At 36.9% G+C, this 27,267-nt stretch overlaps 1 protein-coding gene across 1 annotated transcript in view; it reads right to left on the bottom strand.

Moving 5' to 3' along the window:
* The window catches only part of GLIS1 (GLIS family zinc finger 1), a 223,983-nt gene extending 205,297 nt beyond the window's left edge, over positions 1-18,686 (bottom strand). The window contains 5 exon segments of the mRNA XM_029283125.1: positions 15,048-15,248; positions 15,251-15,341; positions 15,459-15,514; positions 15,659-15,719; positions 18,681-18,686. Coding sequence (XP_029138958.1) covers positions 15,048-15,248; positions 15,251-15,341; positions 15,459-15,514; positions 15,659-15,719; positions 18,681-18,686 — 415 coding nt within the window.
* Positions 18,687-27,267: the final 8,581 nt, after the last annotated feature.

Here is a 27,267-nt window from a genome sequence, read left to right as displayed (position 1 = left end):
TTTAAAAATAAGTGAACATTGGATCATCTGATACTATCTGCTTAAGAAATGATTACTAAAAAGGCAAGCAAGTTATTGTCACAAATTCAGCCACCTTCTTTTAGACAATATCCAAATGTCGTAACCATTAAATTTTAATGATAGTCAATCAAAAGTCAACAACTTATAACTCTTTATAAAATTTTCAGGCAAGCAACTATCCTAACCTTTCTAGTAACCTGTCCTTTAAAATATGCTCTTTTATCAGGATCTAATGCTAGTGTAATTTAATTAGAAACATATGCCTTATAACTATCATCTGTCATGTTCCATTATTTTCATGCTGAAAAAGGACAAGTCAATAAACAAAGGTTGTGACATAAATCTGCCTTGAACACATTATACCACAAATAAGAAAATAAAAACATATGTGTCCTCTGACCTGAAACATCTTAAAATGGAACTTAGTGTATTGTTTTGTGTTCGGAAATGTTTTAAGTGTTCACAATTAATTGTGTACATAAGCAATTTTGATCCACATAATCCTGATAATGATTACACAATAACCATGCCTGTGAGGCACCTGTTAAATCTCATCATTACTTCTAAGTTTGATACGATAGAAGAGGGGTTTTCAAACTTGGCCCTTTTATTACTTGTGGACTTCAACTCCCAAAATTCCTCAGCCAGCAATTTGCCTGAGGAATTCTGGGAGCTGAAGTCCACAAGTCATAAAAGGGACAAGTTTGAAGACCCCTGTGATAACACGATCTGAACAACCATTTCTCAAGCTGGCAACAATGCTATAAAATAATCTTATCTAGACCAATGATTCTTAAAGTGTGTCTGAGGACCACTAGGGATACCAGAGACCCTTTTAGGTGTGAAGTCAAATAAATAAATATTTTAAATTTTCTCAGCTTTAACTTCTAATGCAGTAAATATCAATAAATAGGACCCACATAAACTAGAGCTCTCTGGACTCTTCAAACATTTTTAAAAATGTAAAAGGTTCCTGAGACCAAACTGTTTGAGAATTGCTGATCTAGAGCAGAGGTCCCCAACCTTTTGGACACCAGGGACCAGTTCCGTGGAGAGAGGTTTTTCCGTGGACCGCACGGGGTGTGGTTTTGTGTTGCCTGCATCCCGCGGATGGGGCTTCGCTTGTTTGTGCGGATCGATTGCTGACATGCTGCGGCCCGATACTGGTCCATGGCCCGGAGATTGGGGTCCCCCTGATCCAGAGAACTCATTATGTATGATAAACAGAAGATGGGGTAAGTCTGCAATATTGGCTTGAAAACTACATAGAGGTTTTTGCTGCTCTAAATATATAAAGGGATCTAAGCAGCTATGTTGTATGTACAAAGATCATAATCCTGCAGGCCATAGTTTTCTTTGTGACACTAGAAAGTGAACGTTGGGTTTTGAAAAATCAAAATAAAGAAAATTGACACTTGAATTTTAAAGTTGGAGAAGACTCTTGAGAATTTCATAAAGAGACAAGAAAGCAGACACATGAATAATGAACATAGAATCCAGAGTTCTTATTAGAAACACAAATGATTAGCTCAAATTACCATAGTTTGGACACATTATGTGAAGATATAGCTCTCTTGAGAAGTCTATAATATGGGAAAGGTGGAAGGCAAGACAGAAAAGGAACATAGTGGATGGATTTAATTACAATGAAGATGTGTGAACATGCACCATTGCCAGACTTGAAGAAACAGATTAGGAATGGATCATCCTGGAGAAAATCTGTGTGGTCACTAAGAGTTAATATCAACTTAATGGCAGGTAATTATCATAATCAAGTAATTATTTAAATTCAGTATCTTAGAGAGCTGGTCCAAAGCATTGTATGTTAACTTAAAAATCCAAAACATGAACAAAATATGTAACAGTTGCACAATCACACACTTTTGTCTCAAATCCCAATTAAATTAGGATTTAATTATTATTCATAATTTATTTATTAAGGCATTCACATGGCTGTCCAATACAGACATCATATGTTAACATTTGGATGAACTAAGCTGTAAGAAATTTTTACTGAATTTGCCCTTACATTCCTTCTGAATTTTTTCATAGAAAATAATGGCCCATAATTGATACTTAAGCTTACAGTTCATCTGATGTAAATTTTATAGGTTTATCATGGGGATTGCTCAGTAAATTAGTTATACCCAGGTATGTCCTGCAAACATCCTGCTACTTTAAGTTTCAAAGAGGGTATCTGTGTGCTAGTCACATCACTTGGAGTTAGGAAACATCTGGAACAAGCAGGCGTGCCTGAAGACAACCCAAATTTGGTGTGGTGTGTGAACATATCCTCCAGTAACATGTAACAAAAATGTAAAGGTAGATCTTGCTTAGCAACTGATTTATTTAACAACCGTTTGTAGTTATGATGGTAATGAAAAAATAACTTTACAACCCTCATATTTATAACCTTTGTAGGAAAGGAAAGCTGAAGGAAGATCATAAACATAGTCTGTAGTTTTACTTAGGGACTGCTTTATTTAACAACCAAGCTGCTGATTCAATTATGGTCACTAAACAAAGGCTACCTGTAACTGTAAAGTTCATGCAATTTGGTTTTTGAAGGTTTCTATCTGTTCTGAAACTGGTAAACTATAATTTTTCCCAACTGGACTGAACAGATGTATATTCCTCTGCCTGACGTAACCAGAACCTCTGGTTTGAATCTGTTGCAAAATACTCCCTTTTAGTTCTGTACTACCTCATGGAAGTTTTTCTCTAAGGTCTCCACATATGCTAAATGAGGGACAGATTAACTTTTTTTTCAGGTGTACTTGCTCAGCTGTATTTATTTATTTGTAAGACTTTGTATGGCTGCCTATCTTATGTATCACAACTCTGGGCAGCTCATAAAGCCATAATAAAATCAAAGGAATCAATAAAATCAAATTCCAAGACATCCAAAAATAATTCTGAGGGCTCTAATAAATGCTCCTAACCCATTAACAATTAGAAACACAAATCACTGGGATCCAGCTTCATTTTATTCCAGCACTTGACGGAAGAGCTAGCTTTTTAAGGCTTTCCAAATGGAAAGAGGGTGTTCCACAGGGCAAGGACCCCTATGGAAAAGGTGCTTCCTAGATCCTGCCAGGGGACATTTAAAGGAAAGGGTCTGGAATGCAGAGATATGCCCAGGAAGAAGGTGGTCCCCTGCCATGCAGGACTTTAAAGATGATAATTAGTACCTTGAATTCATCCCAGAAAAAAACATGAAAGCCAGTGTGGCTCCTGCAGCAATGATCTAATATGGGCAAACCAAGGGAAGCTCAAAACTGCATGTTACACCACATTCTGGACCAGTTTAATTTCTGGATGATTTTCAAAGGTAACCCCATGTAGAATACATTACAATAATCCAAGAAGTGACCAAAACATGAGTGACTGTAAGCTAGCCTCCCAAAATTCATATAAACACTGTGATGGGCAGAAGAAGGCATGAGGAGGAGGCAATTACATAGGCTGCTTCAGGGCAAGGAATGCATCACCTTCTTCCAACCCAAGGAATACTGTGGACCACTTTACTAAGCATGATTCTGCTAGTCCAGTCTGAACATCTGTTCCTTGAGAATCCTCCACCACAAGAAGTTAAAAGGGTGAAGGCCAAAGGCCAGCTTCTCCGTGATAGCTGCCATGATGGAATGCCCTATACTTGGCTCCAGCTCATCTTGTGTTCCAGAAAGCCCTCAAGATTATTTTTTTTAACAGCTTTTCTGCCCATAGTGAGTTTTGTTGATAACCATCTAGTTCAGGGGTCTCCAACCTTATTTATTTATTTATTTATTTATTATTTGAATTTATATCCCGCCCTTCTCCTTGCGGACTCAGGGCGGCTGACAATCAATTAAAAACACCACTAACAATCACAAGTTAAAATTAATTAAAATGAAATATTTAAATTGTCTAATTAAAAAGTAATTAAAAACCCTCTAAAAAACCCCTCTTAAAAATTATCCTAGGCNGTACTGGCCGATGGGAGGTAATCTGTGGCAGAAGGCGGTCTCGAAGGTATCCTGGTCCGCTGCCATGGAGCGCCTTAAAGATGATAGTCAGTACCTTGAAGCGCACCCGGAAGGCCACCGGCAGCCAATGCAGCTCGCGCAGCAGCGGTGTTACGTGGGAGCGACGAGTCCCTCCCAACACCGCCCGCGCGGCCGCATTGCTAGCTGAGGAATTCTGGGAGTTGAAGTCCACAAGTCTTAAAGTTGCCAAGGTTGAAGACCCCTGATCTAGTTGTTGCTTTTATGTGAGCTAGGATTTGGGAAGATTTCCTTGTATGCCTTCCAGAATCTATACTGATTGAAACAATATGTAAATATAATATATATTTTTAAAAAGCTATGCTGCATATCTTCCAAGGACCTTTACAGAAAAATCTTTGGTCCAGTTAGTTCTATTTGATATGAGTGCTTCTTGGGAAAAAACCCCATAAATGTAGGCTTAAATTACTATGGTCCCTCATTCTAGATCTTGATGCTTTGAGACCAGCATCTTAGAGATAAATCCTTGACCTGGATTTGCAGAAAAAGAAGTAAAGTTCTTCGTCAATGTAAAATTATCCTCTGTAGTAAGCCTTTTACATGACTGTACTTGCCCCCTTTAATAGACTCCTTTTCATTCTGCAATTTTCTTCTTGACTTAATGTTCTGGACAGAAAGGTGAATAAAATTCCATTGCAATATGGCCTATGTTCCTATAATGAGGGGTGATGAAATAGTTTCAGGTGTACGTTAGGATGCCTTCTGCTGGCCTTCTGAATTAACAATACACCAATTAGTTTAGATCATAGAGAAAAGATGAGTTCTTTCTTCTTGCTAAGTCAGTCTCTACAAACATTTAAACAGCTATACATTTTGTGTGATTGTTAAGAAAACCTGGATTTAATAATGAAAATGCTTACTGGTTGATTTACTCCTGTCTGGATAGCATTATTATTTTTATTAATGGTTTACTGCAATGATTCTAAATCTTGTGTTCTGCGGACCTCTGGGGGGGCAGCGATGTTGTCACAGAGGGTCCACAAAGGCTTGAACAAATGTTGATTTCAATCTTGCGTTAGTCTTGGCGGTCTGTGGCCACAAAAGCTATTTAAAGGGCGTCAATGGTGAAGAAAGTGAGAACCACTGGTTTACTGTATTGATCACTTAGTTTCTCTTGCACATACATATACACACACATACACACACACCACACACAAACATAAAACACACATGTTCACCTTATTCAAAGAAATGGCTCTCAAGAACATATAAGAATATATCCTAGGATAGGGGTTCCCAACCCCCGGTTCGTGGACCGGTACTGGGCCACGGCATGCCAGCAACTGGGCCGCACAAACAAGCAAAGCTCCATCTGTGGGATGCAGGCAGCACACAAAACCACACCCCCTCCGGTCCGCAGAAAAACCTTGCTCCACATAACTGGTCCCTGATGCCCAAAAGGTTGGGGACCTCTGTCCTAGAAGATAAGAACGTCTTAATTATAAGAGAGCTCCTGAGGCTCGTTTGTTTATGTTTATTTGTATTTCTAATCTCTCTTTATATGAACTTTATTTCTAATACATTTAGTAGCCAGAAACACAGTCATATGCATAACCTCTCACAAATTTATAACAAACTATACATGATAACCTCACCAGGAAGATTTCCTTTCTGAAAAATCTTATTAAAAATAAGTTGTCTTTCCTAAATTGTCCCGCACATATTTATTAAAACTGTCTTAGACACACTCTCTCTGTGTCTAATTGAACTTATTTTATTAAATAAGAATTAGGAAAGCCAGATATCAATTACATAAAGTGCTGCAAATTTGTAAACTAAATTTTTATTTAAATAAAACAAAAAACCCAACATGTGAAATCTAATCTGAAAGGAGAGCTTTTAAATGTTTGATTCAATTAGTAGTCAACCAAATGAGTTCAGAAGGAGCTTAGTAGGATTTTTGGAATGTCTTAAAAATGTGTGACTAACTGAACTTCTAAAGAGGCTATTTGCAAGTTAGCTTTTTGGTCTCCCCACAGAAAGAAAACATAGAAGTAAATTGCAGGCTGTGATCTTAGTGGCATGCTAAAAAAGTCATTGTAGCAATCACTGAGCAATCAGAAACAGAATTTTTGCCATTTAGAGAAGGTGGGGGGAAATCAGGTTTTGGCGAGGAGAAACCATATTAGTTAAGGAAGGGAAAAAGTGTAATCAGTAGCACGAGAAAAAGTTATTTTTATCCTATTTAATTGTTCCCACGCTACCCAAAAACCTGAAATACATTACTATATTGCATAACACAAAATAATGCCAAGAAAAATGGACAAAATCTATGAAAATCTGCTTGAAAATGTTTTTTAAAAATCTGATGAACATGCTACACTGATAGTTGAAATAGTGTGGTATGTTCTTCAACTGAATGTTTTTGGGGACTGTATGCATGTCAGAACAAAAGGAATAAAGGATTTCATATCAGGGATAAGAAGCAGACACAGATTATGTATGGCATTATATGTATATGTTTATATATATATAAGTTATTTACACATGCATAGCAATGTATTTTTAAAAATGTCCAGACTGTTATTACCATAAATATTATAAAATATTTGGTTCATATACTAAGCCCTGTCAGTTTCCTCAATCTGGTGCTCTCTAAACTGAACTACAATTATCAAATTTCTAAGCCAGTAGAGATGTTTTGTAAAGCTGAAAATGGATAAAAATGAACTGAATGATTTCTGGATTTACTGATTAATAAAGGAAAAATATTGGGAGAAGGAAACCATGTTCTTTCATTTTGAACGGGAGAAAGTTTTAAGTAAGTTTATAACGACTTATGAAGATTGGAAATTGCTTCCTTAAGAATCTTCCTTGTTTTTTTCCCTATTTTTCTCTCTTTATTGCTGTAAAACTTTTTTGCTTATCTTTTCTCTTTTCTAACTCTTTCATTATATTGCTTTGTATTTATCTTTCGAACTTAGTAAAAAAAAATCTTCAATAAGACATAAAAAGTTGCTATCAAGGCCTCAAGTCATATATCATCTGTATATAATATTTATTATACAACAAAAAGGGAATTAATGTCATATGATACTGTCTTGTTAAGAAGGGAAGGCTCACTACAGTGGTATCAACCCATACAATATGCAACCTAATTGATTCAGAAGCTTCAAAAACATGATAAACTAAGGTACTATGTTGTCTTTGTAACATGCTGCATTGCCTTCTTTGTAAGCACAGAAGGTAAGGACACAACTACACTATAATGTTGTTCAGAGAAAAAAAGATGCCCAATAAAGAATTCCATTTTGGCTTTCAATTTAAACACCAAGAGGCAAAGCAGTGATAATATAATATCCTAATATATAAAATAATATTAATATTAAACAACAACCTCTGTCTATCCCAGGTCCTTGGGAAGAAATCGATAGGTAGACAGAAATACCAAATCTAGTCTAAACATCCGGCTGTCTGTATGAAAAATCATAATAATAAAGTCTGGCTAGTAGCAATTAAATACTTGGAGACAGCAGAATAGAAGAACTGGAGAAAAATCATAAAGTAGAAAATAGAAGTAGACTAATTGTGGCAAAAGAAAGCGAAGATAGTACCAATTGTAATAGGTGGCTTAGGTATAATTTCAAAACATCCAAAGCACCAATTGAATACCATTGGCATTGATAAAGTCGACATCAGTCAATTACAAAAGGCATCTTTACTTGGAACAGCTTATATTCTGCGACGATATAGTTAATATTATTAAACAACAACATCTGCCTATCTGAAGTCCTTGGGAAGGACTTGATAGTTGGAGAAAAATGCCAAATCCAGCCTAAACATCTGGTTGACTGTGCGACCGTCCATATCATATCATAATATGTCAAGGTTTAAAAGCTTTTATGTACTCCTGTCCTACTGCAGATTTCATTAGAACAGGGTTTCTAACATTTTGCTACTGTTGTTGAAATAGCACAAAAAAACTAAAGATGCCATCTGAGGGGAAAGGTGACCACAAATCTCCATTGTATTATTCCCACTGCCTTCAATATCACCATATTTTTAACTTGGGATGAACAAAATAAGATTATGGCCTCTGTTCCTCGAGTCCAACTGGGATGAGTATTCCATAAAAACTTCACAGCCAAGTTCTCCTCTTTGAAAAAATACGCTCCTTTGATTTAAAATGGAAGCAGCTCTAGCAATCCTGAGTATACGATATATCCCCTACAGCAAAGTCTGCTAACTTGACACTTTCCAGATGTGTTGATACTGTAACACCCAGAATCCCCAGCCAGTGTGACCAAAGCATGAAAGATAGGAATTCTGAGGGTTACAGTCCCAATAATTCAGAGGCCATTAGATTGGGATAGGGTGCCTTAGAGTAGATAAAACTTGAACAACATGAAACAATAAAACAATCCATTTTTTTCATTGCAATTCACATTAGCCTCAGACTCAACTGCTTAGACAGAATGAGTCAAGACTTACTTAAAAAAAAATAGGAAAAGTAGTTGGGTGGTCTAGTTCATCAGGAGCCTTCTTCAAGCACTACTCCAATACTATTTTGGAGTTACTCACCAACATAAGACAATTCCAGGAAACAGCAAATTTTATCAGGGTCTTACAAATATGCCTACCCTTGGTGTGCAAGTCAGAATAAATTAAACCCAGCTGCTCAATAAATAGGGACAGTGGAGGAGAGTAAAACTCAAGAAAACAATTTAAAAATTGTGCACAGCTTCTCTTCTACATGCATAAAACTAATTTCCAAAAGCATAAGGTCTTTTAGTCAAATATCAGGGTGCTATGCTTTGTTTTTTAACATTTTAACATATTGTACTGCCCTTCTGTGCTGTTTTTAGGCTCATAGCTCTGAAGTGTGAGGCTCCACCTTCCCAGCCAACTATCCCGTTTCGTAAACCTGCTCCTAGATATCTGAAACAACACTTTATTTAAGTGCTTTGCTCTAGGCATCCCACATTCCTAAGAATTATTACTTAAATATATTACAAAGAAACTCGGTCTATGTTAGGCATTAAGTACTAAGAGCACATCTACCTACAGAATAGTTTCATTTTTTATTTGGCAGCCTCCTCTTTAAATAAAATGGTGGCATTTTATTTAAAGAAATCTAAAACAGAGTATGGCTTGAAGATGGATACTATTCAATTTCACTTCTATGAAGTATTTTATCACCCACAAATTGGTGGCTTTAATTTTTAACCTTTTCAGTGGAATACTTCATAGAATAGCAATGAATCACTGACATATATTGGCAATGAAATTCAGGCCTTACACCAGTTGCCGGGAAAGTACTTGGCTCCAGTTTTGTAGCATATATTATTCTTGCATATGCACTCACTTGTAAAATTATTTGATTACTGAAAGATTATTATTTTTGGGGAAAGTTAAGCATTGGTTTACACATTGGATACCCAGTACCTTAGTCAGAATGTCTAACCTCTTCAGATCTGGAAAGCAGGCAAAATACATCATCTACTATTATACATATTTCTTCTAAGTTTTAAAATACTAAGTCCCAGGCGTCACATTTCATGTAGTGCAGCAAAGTTCCAGAATAAACTAAATATTCAACCCCTTAAGAGCTTAAAATAACAGCAATTGAAATGTGCATTAAAAAGTTAGTTTTACAGTATTTGCTGATGTCTTTTTTAGGGCAATTTTCCCCCAAAGTAAATATACAAAAACACACAATTAAATTATTTTGCTTTTTGAATCAATTCTCTTCTTGCTGCTATCTTGACGTCTGTCACTATCAAGAATGTCCTTGAATCTGAAAATCATTTGCTCAACTCTTTAAGTATATTAATAATTGAGACTTATTTTACTGGTTTTTTTTGTTAAGAAATTGTATAAACCCATCAAAGCCCTATTCAAGCACAGCAGAAGAAAAACCAATCAAATTCAGCCAGCAACATCAAGCCTTGCAATATTTATGTTAATGTACCGATTGGCCAGATAGACTTTGCTTCATTACTTTGCAATGGTTTGAATAAGCTCTTGCAATTCATAAATTTAAAAAACCACATGAAAACTGAGATGGCATAAATTGGATTACAGTATTTCGTACAGCAGCATATTTCCCAGTAATCATCAGTGATGAATAATCATTTAATAAAACACAAATTAAACCACAGAAAAGGGGGAAAGCCTTTTCCCAGGTTAGCAGTGAAGCGGATATTGTGCAAATAAGTAAGTATTCAGACAGAGTATGCCTTAACAATACAGAGGAGTTTGAGAAAACCTGGCAACTACTTTGCAAAAGTTGTCAAATCCAATATAAAGGTAGAATTTGAACAGATTCTGCAAATATATAAATATAAATATATATTGAACAGATTCTGCAAATATATCTGCAAATATCGTCTGACAAATGTCTTTTTAGATTGCTCTTTAGTGGACATAGTAATAGCAGTAATAGCATATAATAGACTTATATGCCGCTTTAGAGTGCTTTATATCCCTCTCTAAGCGATTTACAGAGTCAGTATATTACCCCCAACTATCTGGTTCCTCAATTTACCGAAGAATGGAAGGCTGAGTCAATCTTGAGCCAGTGAGAATCGAACTGCTGGCAGTAGGCAGAATTAGCTTGGAACTTGGAATACTGCATGCTAACCACTGCGCCACCACGGCTCCCTGCTATTCACAGCCCAAAGTCAGTGTGTTCCTAATGCAATAACAGATTCCCAAGAAAGTATTCAAATATAGCATCTTCCTTCCAGCATTCTACCACAATGTACTATCATACCATGGGATACTTGCCCAAATGGTCCCCCAGAGGGTCTATGCATGTAGAAAGATAATTTGCAAAAAATAAAAGCTATAATCAGTCTTCTGTCATGCTATCTTTCAAGGCAAACTGAATTTTTAAAATCCATCTATAGCTATAATTCATTCAGAAGCCATATATTTCTGGAGAAGCTTCGAAGGACAATCCGTGAAGAATTGTCCACGTATTGCCACAATAGTGTTATCATATGATTTTAAATAACCAAATATTTAAAACATTTTTAAGTCAGGGTAGGCAATCTGTAGTCTTAGACATATTTGCAGTCCTGGTCTTAATGTTTTGTAATCCACAGTGTAATTTCAAAATCTTTTTGCGAGCAATAAGGTCTCTATGTAACTTCTCCTATCCTAGCAACAGTGAATGTAATGGCAGAAAGTGCAAGACTTGGGTTTTGTCCAATTTAAACATGACCTCATCTATGAACATGACCTCACCTCAACCCATTCTCTCTTATGCCTTTTTTTTTTTATTTAAATTGATGCAGGGAAGTCCTAAGCCACAATAGAGGCACGAGAAAGATGGCTTTGGCATTTTAACCTATAAGCTCCCAATCAAAATTAAGATTTTCCACATCTGAAATTCAGATTCAAAAAACATAAGCGCTTGCTTCCTTTGAAAAGTGGAAGAGAGAAGCAATTTTGATAGAGATTTCCCCCAATCCTACTGTGGACCATTCCTTCACAATTTAGATTTTAAAAAATCTGCACATCAAGTCAAATCACATGCTATACAGTGATTTATTTAATATTTATTTTAAGTTGTACCCAGATATATACACACGCACAGCTATCTGTCTGTTTATCTCTATGTGAAATAAAATGATAATACAACCACCGTAGTTCAGTACATTGTTAAAATACTAAAATTATTCCCAATTTCAAATGAAATTGCAAGCTAATCAAGAAAAGGTTGGATAAATAAGTGCTGAGTTGGCGCTGGTCACCTGGGCGCACTTCTCATAGTTACTATATAGGTCTACTTTGTTTTGCAGGGTATTGTTAAGACCAAGACAGAACACACAAAGTACTTGGAATGTGTAGAATTAATCAAATCAATCAAATCAATATAAATCCATTGTACAGGTATTTGCTGGATAGCACAATAATTTAGACTAGGAATAGGTTATAACCAAGAGCAAATCTTAAATTTATGCAACTGAAAAAAATCAAGCAGCTCTATCTTTTATTTATTTATATCCCACCTTTATTATTTTTACAAATAACTCAAGTTGGCGAACATATCCAACACACCTTCCTTCTCCTATTTTGGTGAGTTGGGCTGCGAGAGAGTGACTGGCCCAAACTCACCCAACTTGGCTTTCATGATTAAGACAGGATTTGAACTCACAGTTTCATGCTTTCTAGCCTTAACCACTAGACCAAACTGACCCTTTATTTAAGTAATGCATGTAACTCCTATCCACAACTACTTCTGTGTGCATAATTCACCTATGCTTCCTTGAATTGCCTCGAGCAGTCTCTGAATTGCCTACAATGGTGAAACTGGACATTCTTACAAATATGGGCCCAACAACAATGTAAAAAGTTTACTTGGCCAGCTGAAATTGTATTTTTTTTATATGCTATAGGAAGAATTTTGAAAAATAAGAGTAATTATTACTACTAATCTCACACAATAATGTGGCAGATCAACAGCACCATTTGTTAAGTGTAAAATGATGCATAGTGAGGCAAACCCTTCTAACTTCACACATATACTGATGGAAGTCTGAGTGCTTGTAACTATTTAGAAAAAGGATCTGGGGTCATAATGAATAATGAAATTGCTGAATCAGTATATAGCAGCTTTGAGAAAGCCAGTTCAGCTGAATGGGTCCTTAGGAAAGGAACTAAAAATAAAGCTGTCAACTCTATAATGGCCTTAAGCAGATCTATAGTTATGTCAGACTTTGAAAAACTGTATAGTTTTGAAAAAGGTTATAATAGATCTAGAAAAAAAATGTAAGAGAAGGCAGTGAAAATGAATTGGGGCAAATCAAACACTTGCCTATAGGAGAAGGTTAAAATATCTGGGAATGTTTAGATTATGCAAACACATAAAAAAACATTATCAATCGTGCATGGCGTGGAGAAACAGGGGGCAATAATTTTCCAACACAAAAATCAATGGCTAGCCAAAGAAGTTGATTTAGAAAAGATTTAAATAAGCAAAAGAAAATATTTCTTCACACAGTGCATAATTAAGCTAAAGAACTCATTACCAGAAAAGATGGTGAAGTCCTGACTCCAAATGCAACCCAACTAATCGATGATATCAGCTCTCTCTCTCTCTTTCTCCTTCTTCATTGTACCACTCCCATCCACTGCTGCCCCCACCACTAGCGTTAATCAGATGCTTTTCAGACTGATCCAAGTCATCAATCCTGGGATCAACTCAGAGATTTGACTGGACTGGGAGAGTATTCAGTCTAAAATGACTTGTATTTCCTGTTTCCCCAAGCAGAAAAGCCCACAAAAATATCCTGAGACTAAAGGAGAGGACATGTATTTGCATGAGCCTAAATTGGCCAATCCCTGCTGGCCTAATCCCACCCCCGAGAGACGGAATTGGTTTGTGAATGGTTGGTGAGGGGCGTCAAATTAAATCAATCTGTACCCATACCAAATCCATAGTAGGATAAGCAAAAAAAAAAAAAAAAAAAAAAGCCACTACTTCATGCTTGGCTGTCCAAAGTCGTGTTTTAAAATGGGTGGCCACACACATCTTTTAAAGAAATAAATATTTTAATGTAGGGATAGCCTAAATGCAATTGAAGCCATCTTCAGTATGAGCATTTACAAAGCAAAAAAAGGGGGCTGCTAGGGCACCTATCCCCAATTTTAAAGAAATAACCCTTTTCTTCTTAATTACATCGAACAATTAATGACTCTAATTTACTCCCTCCTTTTGTCCTTAGGCAAAAAGGCCAGAGAGAAAACTGGCAGCTAAGAAGCTGATGAATTTACTTTTTAATAAAAAGGAAATAGATGCAATCTTAAATTAAAAGGGAAATCATAACAGAAATTAAATGATCATCTGCTACCCAGAAAAAGAACTAAAAGTTTCTTCATCCAAGACATTAAAAGATATCACCACAGTCACACTCAACACAATGCAAAAGCACTAAGCAGTATAAAGGAAGCAAAATGCATTTTAACAACCAACTAAACCGTCTACACAATATTCTTTAAATGTCCCACATCTTTTGGACTAGTAATAGTCCACCACGAAGAATATTGCCAAAAAACAAGGTTGCCTGATGAAGATTTTTGAGACCATGTGTTACTGCATCCCTTCAAAAATATTTTTTATTTCTTAGTTGCTAGATATTATCTTCTACTGAACTATTTTTGTGTTAGCAGGTTATTTCTGGCTTTCAAAGACTGTATATGTTGCACGATCGTCGCTTTTTTCTACTAGAGGGAACAGCTAGGAAAGTCATGTAACCTCAAACCTAGGTTTGTTTAGAATTATGGCTGGTGGGAAACCTCAGTTCTTCTTAACTAGCTAGAGAATCTTGACTTATGTTTCTGAATTGTTAAAGAATGAGGTAGCTGAGATTAAAAGCTGAAGAAATAACGAAACTGAGGGGGAATGATTTCCGACAACCAGAACAACTACGGAATTAGCATGTTAATCTTGATCCAGCTAACTAGATAGAAATATTATCAATGCTCATTCTGAACGATCTATACTCAAGTTTTATTTTTTTTGTCTCCATCATTCAGGTTAACTTCTTCTACAGAACATAAATACCATTCTACTCACAAACTCTGAGTAAGAACACTTATGATAAAGATGTTTATCATTTTGCAATAAAAACAATATAAAATGATGGTGCATTGTAAAAGAATTTCTACATTCCAAGTGGAAATTTAGTTATATTAACCATAATATTTGTATAAAAACATTAAAAAGACCTACCAACAGTCTCCATTAGAGTGATTATTATTAAATGAAAGAGAAAGAGGTTTCCTTATCTGATATCACTTCAGTGTTATTTCGCAAACCCTACTCTTGCAATTATTTACATATAGTGATATAAATTTGTCAATTATAAAGAAAATCTGCTCTAAATGATCTTCTAGTGAGAAGGTGAAGGATATTTGCAAAATTACCCCCTAAGTGCATGAATACAGTTAACAAATATCCTAACAAACAAGGAAAGAAAATATCTATCTGACAGGAAATATTTTCTGATGAACATTTTTTAAAAAAAACCTCACCTTTCTGCTGGAAATCCTCTCTAACAGTTTTAGGACATCTTGTCTCCTGTGTTCTCTGGAGAACAGGAAGTCTCTCAAAGATGTTAGATCTTTTTGGAAAGAAATCTGGGAGTTCAGGTGGGCTCCGCTGGATTTCAGCACTGTCGCCGCTGTTACTGACAGTGATTTTAAAAGACATTTGGGAATTCAAGAAAGTGTGCCACTGCTGGAACAGTTGACTTGGGGTAGCTTCTTCATAGGAATAACGTGACATTTGTCAAGGGCTTCAGAGAATGCTGCACTGCTGTTAGACTTCTACTAGTGCACAGTGACATGCCTCTTCGGGATGGACCCTTCCAAATCTCTTATATTGAGGGGTGCACAAAACACCAAAATGTAGAGCAATGGAATCTGTCAATAGATGGGAAATACATTAGAAACAGCCTTTTGCCGAAGGAACTCAATACTTTCAAACTTGCCACTCACAGCTGCAAGAGAAAGGCGGCCACAAAGAAATGGGTTTCTAAGCTAGAAGAGAAACTGGTCAATTGCTTTTAATTTTAAACCACTTGCTGCAGAATTATTAACATAAGAGGAATGAGGAAAGTAACACATTTTTGTAGCACACTAACCCTTATAGACTTCGAGCAGAGCAGTTGTACTAGAGTTCCACTGCAATTCAAACAAGATGTCCTATAAAATTTTAAAGTCAAATTACTTTATTGTAGCATCAGCTTTTCTGGTCAAGGACAGAGTCAGAGGATCTGACCTGCAATCTGGATTTAACTCTATTCATTAACTGATGTAATAAACCAAACAACTCTAAAGAAGAGTTGCATTGAAAGAATATTCTGTTTATTTTTTCAGTGTAACATGGCATTTGTGATGTAAAGTACAAACATAGCAAGAGATTCAATGAACTATGTGGCCATCCCACTATTCCAGCATGTTATGATTTCTCTTCCTCTGATGCAGAAAGTGAAGAGATTGGTTGATTCAAGCATAGTGTCTTCTGTAGCTAGTTGCAATTACTAGGAGAGGAATGATTTCTAAAGACCAAGTAGCTAAACATGTACTACGAGACATAACCTGCATTATTAAGTGGCAGGACCTCACACCACTGCTCAGCATAATTCACCAACCTTTCTTTTCCTTTCATTTCCTGATGTTTTACCCCAAGAACATTCTAGTCAGATGCACCAAAAAAGAAACAATTTCTCCTGCTGAATTTAAAATCCAAATGGATTCAAGCAGTCAGTCTCTCGACTAGGTACAGTTTTCTACAACTATTCCACAATTGCCCAATATAATATAAATTAAACGTCTGTTTATAGAGAACAATACTACCAAGGTACCAAAAACCTGGGATTTTTCAAAGTAAATAATTGCTGTTGGATGTTTGGAGCCAGAAATTGAAAGAGATTCTGTGGGTTTTCTTTTTATTTATTTTTTTTAAAAAAAACAGAACAATCTAACTTTTCCCTTTCAGAAAAAAAAAGAGTGGGTGTAGGATTTGGATGTTTAGTTCCTGCCGGTTCCTCCCTCAACCTTCACTAACCAGACTAAGTTGCAACAAAAGGATGCGAGCAATGTAAAATCCTCACTGTTGGTGCAACACGATTAGCGAAGAGAAAGAAGGTTTCACTCTTCCCGAATAGCAGAACTGCCTACTTCGTCGTTTTTTTAGCTTCGCTCTCTTAAGCCGATTAAACGAAGCCTTCTGCAGAAACGAAAGCTTTTTTTACCATTGAGGAACCAGGCGGCCTAATAACATAGTAGCTAGCCGGGTATCACAAAGCAGATGCTCCGCCAATATTTAAAACCCAGCGCCTCCAATCCAACCGGGTAGGATACTTTCCCTTGGAAGTTATAACCGGACGGGGGTTTCTCTCATCTAAAAACAACTGCAACCCCAAGAAAATTGGGAAACCCGCCCAAACACACCCACGCCCTGCAGGTGAGAAACAAGAGTTCCGCCCTTCTCGCAGAGAACTACTACAGGATTGCTCTTTCCCGGGTCTTTCTCCCCAGCCCACCCCTCCAGACACACACACACACACACACACACACACACACGCCCCGCTACAGATTACCCAAGACAACGATGCTGGCACATAGTATCACTTGGCGCGAGCCGACCGCCCTCCCCTCGGTTAACCTCAACTCGCCCGTCGCCGGTGCTTCTCCCGCGCCGCCCGGCTCCGGATTAAAGCAACCTGGTCATTGCCCTTCCGACGAGCCGGTGGCTGAGCAAACCCGGCCCCTGAGCCAGATTGGGCGGCGAGAGGAGCCGCCGAGGGACCCGCCTCCTCAGTGCCGAGCCGCAGAGCGAAGCGTGCAAGGAGCAGGCACGTGTGCAAAGTGTGGCCCCCCGTCGGCACGTGGCCGGGCGAGCCGACCGTTTGCCCGTGTATTCTTCAGGCGGGTTTGGCTGACCCGCCTCTCCAATTCTCCTATATATAAAGACTACCCGTCACTGCACAATACTGGCGTTTTAACTTCTTTTTTTTTTTTAAATCTTTTAGCGCGCTAGCTGGCTGGTAGAAACTCAATTCAGAACTGAAGAAGCTCCTTGGATGAGAAGCGAAAGGTCTTCAAGGAAAATACAGTGCTAGCCACCATTTGGCTCTGTTGGTTCCCCTTGCGGAGAGATACCTGGTCTCGTCGGTGCTTCTTTCTGCAGCCAGCGGTGCAGAAGTGGGCTTGAACCTTGCAATGGTCTCCTCTGTTTTGACTGCCGGTATTAGAGTTAGGAGGGAACGTCCAACGCCACTCCCCTCCCCTTTCAGAAAACCTCTTCACTTGGTGTAATGGGCTGTGAGAATAAGGAAGAGCTGAAGTCAAGGCACTCTGATGAAAAGAAGGACTTGGGATTACTCAGGGGTAGTCAACCTTGGCTCTTTTATGACTCGCGGACTTCAACTCCCAGAATTCCTGAGCCAGCTAAGCTGGCTCAGGAATTCTGGGAGTTGAAGTCCGCGAGTCATAAAAGAGCCAAGGTTGACTACCCCTGGATTACATGATAGCAGTATTCTAACATTTGAGGGGCTGCCATAAGGAAGGGGTGTGTGTGTCAATCTATTCTCCAAAGCACCTGAAAGGAGGACAAGAAGCAGTGAATGGAAACTAATCAAGGAGAGAAGCAACCTAGAACTAAGAAGAAATTTCCTGACAGTGAGAACAATTGAGCACTGGAACAGCTTGCCTCCAGAAGCTGTGGGTGCTCCAACTCTGGAGGTTTTTAAGAAAGAATATTGGAAAGAATATTTTAAGAAAATATTGGACAGCCATTTGTCTGAAATGGTATCAGGTCTCCTGCTTGAGCAGGAGGTTGGGTTAGAGGTCCCTTCCAAGCTTGTTATTCTGTTCTGTTAGACACAAATTTCAGTTGCCTTTTGAAAAAGCACTTTGGGGATGACTGAAAATCTCCACAGACATTGAGCACTGGTGATGTTACCTAGTTCGGTAGTGAAACGGCTGCAAGAAAACCACTAAGTTCAGAGAGCACCAAGGACCTCACAGTTCAATCCTGAGCTACGAATATTATTTTCTATTGGTATAAGTATGCTGTTCAAAAGGCCAGGTTTCTAATTTCTCCGATAAGGGGAAATAACGGGACTACATTTTCCGAGTTCCTCATTAAATTGAGCAAACCTCCATACTTGCGCATAGACTATTCCTCTCAATAAGACCTCACTGTTTATTAGATAACATACTACTTATAGCCATGCTTTTGCAGGACGGGGACTGGTTCACCTGCACAAAGTAGGATTGCACATAATGAAGAAACCAATCGGCTAATAAGCTTACCCTTCCAAAGAGCAGGTATCACAAGGCAAAAGAGATTCTGCTCAGTATCAAAACTCATCACAGATACAATTCATTGCATGAAAAATAATTGAAGATGGCTTACATAGGAATCTTTATCAATCCAGCATACAGTATTAATTCTTATTTCCCCTCTTTCCCCCACACACAAATATATTTTGCTTCTAAAAATATTGAATAGTGACAGTTTAATCAACACAAACAATCCAAAATTGTTAAAAGGGTTTGGACGGTATTTCCCTCAACCAAATTGCTGCAACATCAATATTTTGCAGATTTTAATAAGTCAGTTTTATTACTTCATACAAAACAATGCCAATTTTGGAAACTAATATTACAATCAGTTATTTTCCAAATCATTCCTAGTATTCTCTTGAAAGCAAAAATAATAGCACAATCCCAGAAGACATGAAACAAACTAGTTTTTTTTTTATCTAAAGAAATAATATACCAAGTGAACTACAATTGCATCACTGTTCTTCAGATGCATCATATAATAAGACCAAACAATGTATTACCGACAGTCCTTGACTTAAAAACACAATTGGGACTGGAATTTTGGACACTAAGTAATGCGGTCATTCAGCAAATTATCTTGTGCCTGGATCCAATTTTATGATAATTTTTGCCATGATCATTAAGCAAATCACCACAGTTGTTAAGTGAATCTAGCTTCTCTCTGACTTTGCTTGTTGGAAGCCAGAGTGGAAGGTCACAAATTGTGATCAGAATAACAAAATAACAGAGTTGGAAGGGACCTTGGAGGTCTTCTAGTCCAACTCCCTGCACAAGCAGGAGACCCTATACCATTCCAGACAAGTGGCTGTCCACTCTCTTATTAAAAGCCTCCAGTGATGAAGCACCCAGAATTTGTGAAGGCAAGCTGTTCCACTGGTTAATTGTTCTCACTATTAGGAAATTTCTCCTTAGTTCTAGGTTGTTTCTCTCCTTGATTAATTTCCATTTATTGTTTCTTGTCTTGCCTTCTGGTGCTTTAGAAAATAGGTTGATCCTCTCCTCTTCTTTGTGGCAGCCCCTCAAATATTGGAGCACTGCTATCATATCAGTCCTAGTCTTTAATTTTCATTAGATTAGACATTGAAATATTCACCACATCTCATCCTATGTAGCTTTTTTTTCTGTTTTTCCAAATCAACCAAGGTAGCTAGGTCCTTCTGCCTGTTCTTAACATATTGACTAAATGATAAATTTAGTTAATAATAATGAACCTGGAAGGAGGAATATATGCAATTTAGACAAAATAATAATAAACCTACTTCCAAAAATGTTACAATATTTCACAAACATATTAGTCAAAAAGCATTTAATTCACTTCTTGCTTAAAAAGAGTAAGTATTCTGCACTCTGGTGCTTACCAGAAGCTTTATTTATAATTAATTAAAACTAATTAGTTAATAATTAAAATTAATAAAGCAAAACAAATTACAGCCAAAATGTTTTGCCTTTATGTTTTCTTGTGGACTAGGTACTTATAAAGTTAATTAGCTTTTCTTGGGAAGCCATGTATTATATTGACCAACATGAATTTATTATTAGTCCCAGGAGAGATGAATATTCCATGGATAAACAGTCTTCTTAGTGACAGCTCTTGTTAGATGAATCATTGCAAGCATTATTTAGACATTTTTCTACAAATAAATAATCAAGGGGATATAATTCTACCTTGTCTCACCCCCTCTTCAACGTTGAATCATTGTTAACTGTTCTACTTGTCCTTTTACAAGCATTATTCCTCATAGTACCACTTATACCACATGCATTAATCAACTTCCACCTTCATATTCATGCAAAATATAGTGTAATTCATGCCTACCTGCTTTATTGTGCTCTTTTTCATTCAGCAAAATTACATTAGTTTTCCTTCAGAGATTTAATTGGTCTGCTACTGGGAGAGTGAAAGTCTGGTTTGCACCTCCACTGCATAGGATAAAGCCTGTACTTTCCACATTCAAAACCTCCATCACACTTGTAACCTTCAAAAATAACCAAATCATGTTATATTCCTTTTTATGTTTAAACCATGACTTTGAAACACAGAGATGTTTTTCTAGGCAGATAACCAGCCAACACTACTATTTTAATTTGTTCTTGGATCTCCAAATGGGTCAATCTCTTTTTCCATAATTGTTTGCTTTATTCCCACCCACTCATATGATCCAGAAGAATTATTTTGTAATTTGGATTGTGACCATTCAGAATGTTCCACAGTTCTTCTACCAACTCGTTCTTGGATTTCCATTGCTACCATTTCAGTGAAGCAGAACATGCAACTGTCCTTCATCTAAGGATTCCTACTTCCATATGCAATCATTAACTCTGCGTATGTCATATTTTCATATTTTCGGACAAATATTTTATCCCTGTCGTTCATTATTAAGTCTACAGCACTTTCCTGTGTACATTCATCCATTCAGCAATATCAGACCATCTTTGTTCGCTTTTATTATACTCTTCCTTATTCTTATGTGCTTTCTAAAAAATACTGTTTCATTTACTTTACCATTTACTCCTCTTACATTCTGAGCTGCAATCCTCCAGGTGCCACTGTCATCCCCAGAGGACACATAGATACTGATTTCCCTGACCAGTTCATGACATTAGGTAGTCAAGGCTTTTGCATAATGTGTTTTAGTAATAAATACAGGTAGTTCATGAGTTACAACCATTCATTTAGTGACCGTTCAAAGTTACAACAGCACTGAAAAAAATGACTTACGACCAGTTTTTCACACTTAAAGCCATTGCAGTATCCCCAAATTCACGTGACCAAAATTTGGGCACTTGGCAACTTGCCTGTAGTTATGACAGTTACACTGTCTCGCAGTCATAGGATCACCATTTGTGCCTTTCCCAGGAAGTTTCCAACAACAAAAGTCAATGGGGGAAGCCAGACTTGTTTAATGACCACATGAATCACTTAATATCTGCAGTCATTCATTTAACAACTGTGGTAAAAAAACAAAGGTAGTAAAATGGGGCAAAACTCATTTAACAAAGCATTGCCTTGCTTAGCAATGGAAATTTTGGGTTTAACTGTGATCATAAGTTGAGGATTACCTGTATGGAGAAGATGTTAACTGTATCGCCCAACTTAAGTCGTGCTGGTGTTTATATGCAGCATTCCATCTCTAAAATCAGTACTGATCGGTTTTGGTACATCTTGTCCAGTATGGTAGAAGGGCAGACATGCCCAGTTTTATCCAAACATTCTCCATGGACCTTAGTATTTCTAGTCTAGAGATTACCTTACAAGACAGCACACTGTTGCCTTCATCCTACCAATTTGGAGGTGCCTGTAGTAGTGTACTGACACACATTCAGGAAAAGCAAACAATTGTTCTTAGTTTGTCAACAACAACAAATTTCATGTATTACCTGGGGACACTAAGATTTCACTTGTTGTGTTTAAAACGAGTATAAATTAAAAGAAACATTTTAACATGTGGGTTTCTTTCCAGGCATGTTAAAAAGTTAACACACATGACATCTTCCAAGTCCAGGTTGCGACAACACTTGAGATTCATTCTCCATCATTCAAATTAAATATACATTTTTCTCTCAACAGAAACATGATTTCTGTGTTAGTAATTATTTGTGTTTATTTACTTATAAAATGTATAGGCTGCCCATCTTATCTCATTATAACTTGAAGTATCTGAACAATGGCACAACTGTCTAGCAGAAAATACAAAAAAGCCATATTAACCAGCTATCAAAGTCCAGGCAAGTCCCAACCAAGTTATTTCACTGCTTGAAAAAGGCAGAAAGCCCTGTCCCTCTTCTATAGCTAGAGTGTTGTTGTTGTTGTTCATTGTGAAGTCGTGTCCGACCCATTGCGACCCCATGGACAACGCTCCTCCAGGTCTTCTTGTCCTCATAGCTAGAGTGCATTGTACCAAATGTCAGCCAAATTATTTTAGCTAAAAATCCCATGGAACCCCACCTCCTTTGCTTATAATAAAAATGCAATAATAGAAAATCAAATAATTAATAATTGGCTGCTTTTTTTCCTGCTGCACAGCTTTACCGAAGCTGTGTTTCCATCTGCCCAGCCCTGCAATTGCAGTTTTCCAAATATTAATGGTGAACTAAAACTTTAGTACCAATTTGCAACTATAAAAATAAGGGATTGTTAATCACCTCACACAGAGTAATACAAGAGCTAGGCTGTGTATTGCTTTGATGTGGTGACAAATTGTACAAGAATCTCTGGGGTGTTTAGATAAGCTGCAAGATAGGAACACGGTTTTTTTCAGCTGTTGATGTTTGTGTACCATAAACCAGTTGACTAAATATGCAACAGAAATTTCAGATAGATATTGCTTTTAAAATCAATCTGCTTTTAAATAGTTATGACTATTTAAACAATTTTACTGAAAAGATGCTACAATAAGAGGCTATTATAGAAAAAATGATTTCAAATTAAATTCATCCAAGTGTTATGCAAAAATCCAGGTTTTTATCTTTTATTTCAAATTAAACCATCAAGAAACCACTAACATAACCTAGAGTGAGCCACAAACAAGCAAGCAATCTTAGAGTAATATGAATCCAGTCTGACATACATGTGCATACAAGAAATTAAAATATCAGTCTCCCCATCTTCCTCTGATGGGCCTGCCATATATAGTATGTTGCCAAAAAACAACAACACACCACCAAACAAACTCTGGATGACATGTTAGATGATTAACAAACACTGGGTTTTCAGTGTACTTTTGCTGCCATTTGGCAACAGTTTGGATTTTTGCAAATTATCTAATCATGATAGGTTTATTTTCTGATAGTAGTTTGATCCTGAGCCAGTTTGGTGTAGTGAGCTATTTGGGTATAGTGGTTAAGGCACCAGATTAGATACTGGGAGATTCTGACTTCTAGTCCAACCGTTAGCACACGGCCAGTTGGGTGACCTTCAGCCTGCCACTCATGGTCAGCCCTGAGAAGCAAGCTATGGCAAGCCACTTCCAAAATCTTGCCAAGAAAATTGCAGGCATAGTTTAGACAGTTGCCAGGAGTCAACCCTGACTTGAAGGCACACTTTGCTCAAATAATGTCTGAAGTAGAATTCTCAAGTAATGCTACTGAGGAAGTAGAATGAACTTGGAGGCCATATACAAGAAATCAGATGATGAGTGTTATTACAGTATTGTATCATTCTGGAGGAAAACATCTATGCCTAAAAAAAAAGGTGGAGGTCTAGTTGTGGTTGAATTGTGCAGCCACCATCTTGACTTTTTCTTTAACCTCCCCTGCAGATGCTTGTACTGCAGACTCAAACCTCTTTAAAATTATACATTTTAAAAGACCACACTATACAGGTGAATGGTTTATATTCTCTCCAAAGTGATTATTCCATTTGAAAACAAATTCTGGTTTGGATAAATCTCAGAGTCTAAAAAAATGAACCAATCATTCAAGATAAATAGTCCAGGGATGGATAATTTTTGGACCACAGGGCAAATGTAATCTTTTTTTGGGAGGGGGGGGCTTATCCAGAATTTTGCCATGAGTTATGGCCCAACAAGGTTACCCAACTATTATAAGATCTTTCAAATACAGACTCTTTTTGTACTCTCTAATCTGAAGAAAAGTTGCTGAAAGAGAGGAAGACAAGAATATATAGAATTGTGTCTATGGAAAATTGCTAGTTCATTTTCATGTTCCAAACGTGATATTTGCCTACTTTCCTATCAGTATCTGTTTCACTGAGGAAATATCAGAACCAAAAAATGTTGAGCAGATAATAAGGGACTGTGGCACATACAATTATATTATTACGTAATTTAGCTTTGAATTAATGCAGCATCTGAAGCTCTGCATTCTATCTAGCATGATATGTGAGTCAAGCCCCTATTTTTTGTGGCTAAAAATTCCGTTTTAGCCCTGTGTGCGTATGAATATACAAAGATGTAGAAATCTATGGGTATCTCCAGATAAATACACTATCTGCTCACAATTATTTCTAGAATGCAACACAGTCCAACCAGTTAAATGCAGATTTTAAAATGAAAAAATACCTCCTCACTCATGCTAAAGATCATCATTAGAGCTACTTGTACAGAATTTGCTCAAACCTGGCTGTCGGATTTCCTATTTACTTCTTAGTATTCACACAAAACTTCTTCTTTTGGAATCTATCAGATGCATAGAAAAAGAACTATTTCTGATTAAAAATATGTTTACTCAAAGAATAGTCAAAGATTGGGATGAAGAGCTCCCTGAATTACACACAGGGCATTTTTCTACCTATGACCTCCAGAAGTAATGGGCCTCAATTCCTAACACCATTCCTAGCAAGGAATACAACTGTGATACATAGGAGATGGGGGAAAGCTATATGAAGGTAGCTCTGTATTCACTCAAATCAAGCTTAAGAATTGCAAGTGTGATAGAATCAGGATAACCTCACAGCCACAACTTCCTTTTATAATCCTCTGAAGTATACCTTTGAGATGACAGAACTGATGTTTTAAAATTGGCTGTGGCTAACATACATACAACTACATTGAAAGTCACAAACCCTTCTTCCATGGCTTTGTGGTGATACCTGAAGATACAATAGCTCTGTGACCAAATCTTCCTTCTCAACATTTAGAACAATCCTCCCAGGCAAAGGAGGATTCAGTCTTGCTTCACTTTTAAGGCAAATGTTGGAGGAAATGGTTTACACTTTTTTGTCAACTGATAAAATTAATTTTCACAGCCTGGTTCTGTCAGGGTTAGTGGTTGTGCGCTGCCTGTTGTTTCTAGATTTTACATCATATGCTAGCTAATTTTAACTTTTCCCTAATTTATGTCTCACCATCTTTGATTTTTCTCTCAGCCCATGCAAGATATTTTTTTCTCTATATCAGGGTTGTAAAAATTAGGCTAATTAGAAGATGTAAGAATGAGTTCTCTTTTTGCAGCAGATATGGTAGCTATCTTTCTAAGCAAACAAAGATACAGCAATTCCAAGAAATCTAACATTGGTTGACATTCAACTTTTAAAAGGTTGGTTTCCCCCCCCCCTTAACTCACAGAATTATACAAGTTGTTGGAGAAAGGAAAGTTTTCTGATCCTTTCTGTAAGGAGTTTCATGATTTTCAACTCAGAAACTAAGACCTAGATTAGCCTTCCCTCATTTTTGTGCCCCCTAGTTATGTTGAACTATGACTAGGCTGGATGGGATAATGAAAATTATAACCAAACATCTCGATTCCCCCAGGTTAGAAAAGCACTGCCTAGTTCAGCAGAAAGTATATCTGTCATTGTGGGCAGGAATATGCTGGCACATTTACACAAAATGTAGAACAGTGACCTCTTCTGGTAAAATAAAGTTGTATTTAGAAGAAATGTGAGTGTTTTTATGTATTTTTTTTTCCTCCCCAGAGCAAAATGAATAGTATGTTTATCTGATCTCTTAATTTACTTAACTGAAAACTGCTGACAAATACATTTCACACAGAATGACTCAACATCATTCCTCTGCAGTGATTTAAGATTTGTGTTCTCTCAACAGTTTCATGAATTTTAAATTAATCTGATCATTTGTGAATAATTTTTAATCATCTGCCTCAGGATCTTGTTTAATGAAAAGTAGTCTAGAAATGTTTTTGATCAATCAATCTGATTGTGGAATTTCTCATACCAGGGTACAGAGAAAATCTTGGATCAACTTTTAAAAGATGTATCTGAATAGTCTGGAATTTAAAAAGCAAAACACAGATGCAAAGCATTTTTGGTAATGTCTTCAAAAATATTTATTAACAAGAATAAAAATACGTTTATTGTTATGTATAGATTTAGTGCAGGAACTTTGCAACAATTCTGTTCTCTATTAAAAATCTGTTCATAAAGCAGCAAGTTTCATTAAGCAGTTACATCTAAGAAACACCATAAGTTATTACGTGAGGAATAGCATCTATCCTCGTAGATAAATGCCTCCTTATTAAATAATATTTTTTGGCAAATGTATACAAGAAAAGTTCAAACTATGGTTTTTATCAGCAGACATTGTGAAAATTGATTAGTTGTTTGGGATTCCTTTATGTGGATGGAACTGCTTAACTTTCATATAACAAAAAACTCAAAAATTAAGCAAGAAAACTTAGGGAGGAAAAGTTAAGAAATCTTTTTAAGTACATATATAAGACAATCCACATTAAATTTGCTGCTCTAATTACCTCCTCTGTTTCTGCCAATGTGACATCCAACTTTTTATATTTGGGATGGATAATGAATGAATGTATATCAAAGAAACGGTGGAAATGTGAAAGATCTGATACAGTAGCTAATTTACTTTTAGGATGTAATTTCTTCTGGAAACTGGCTTTTTCCTGCCAGTCATAAAGAGGACTGATACTATTCTGTGATTTTGGAAAACAATAGCCACTGAATTATCTAACTCTG

The sequence above is a fragment of the Protobothrops mucrosquamatus genome, unplaced genomic scaffold (genome assembly GCF_001527695.2).
Source record: "Protobothrops mucrosquamatus isolate PMUCROS unplaced genomic scaffold, P.Mucros_1.0 scaffold24, whole genome shotgun sequence".
Taxonomy (NCBI): Eukaryota; Metazoa; Chordata; class Lepidosauria; order Squamata; family Viperidae; genus Protobothrops; species Protobothrops mucrosquamatus.
The sequence above is the reverse complement of the archived record's forward strand: the minus strand, read 5'-3'. Positions and strand labels throughout refer to the sequence as shown.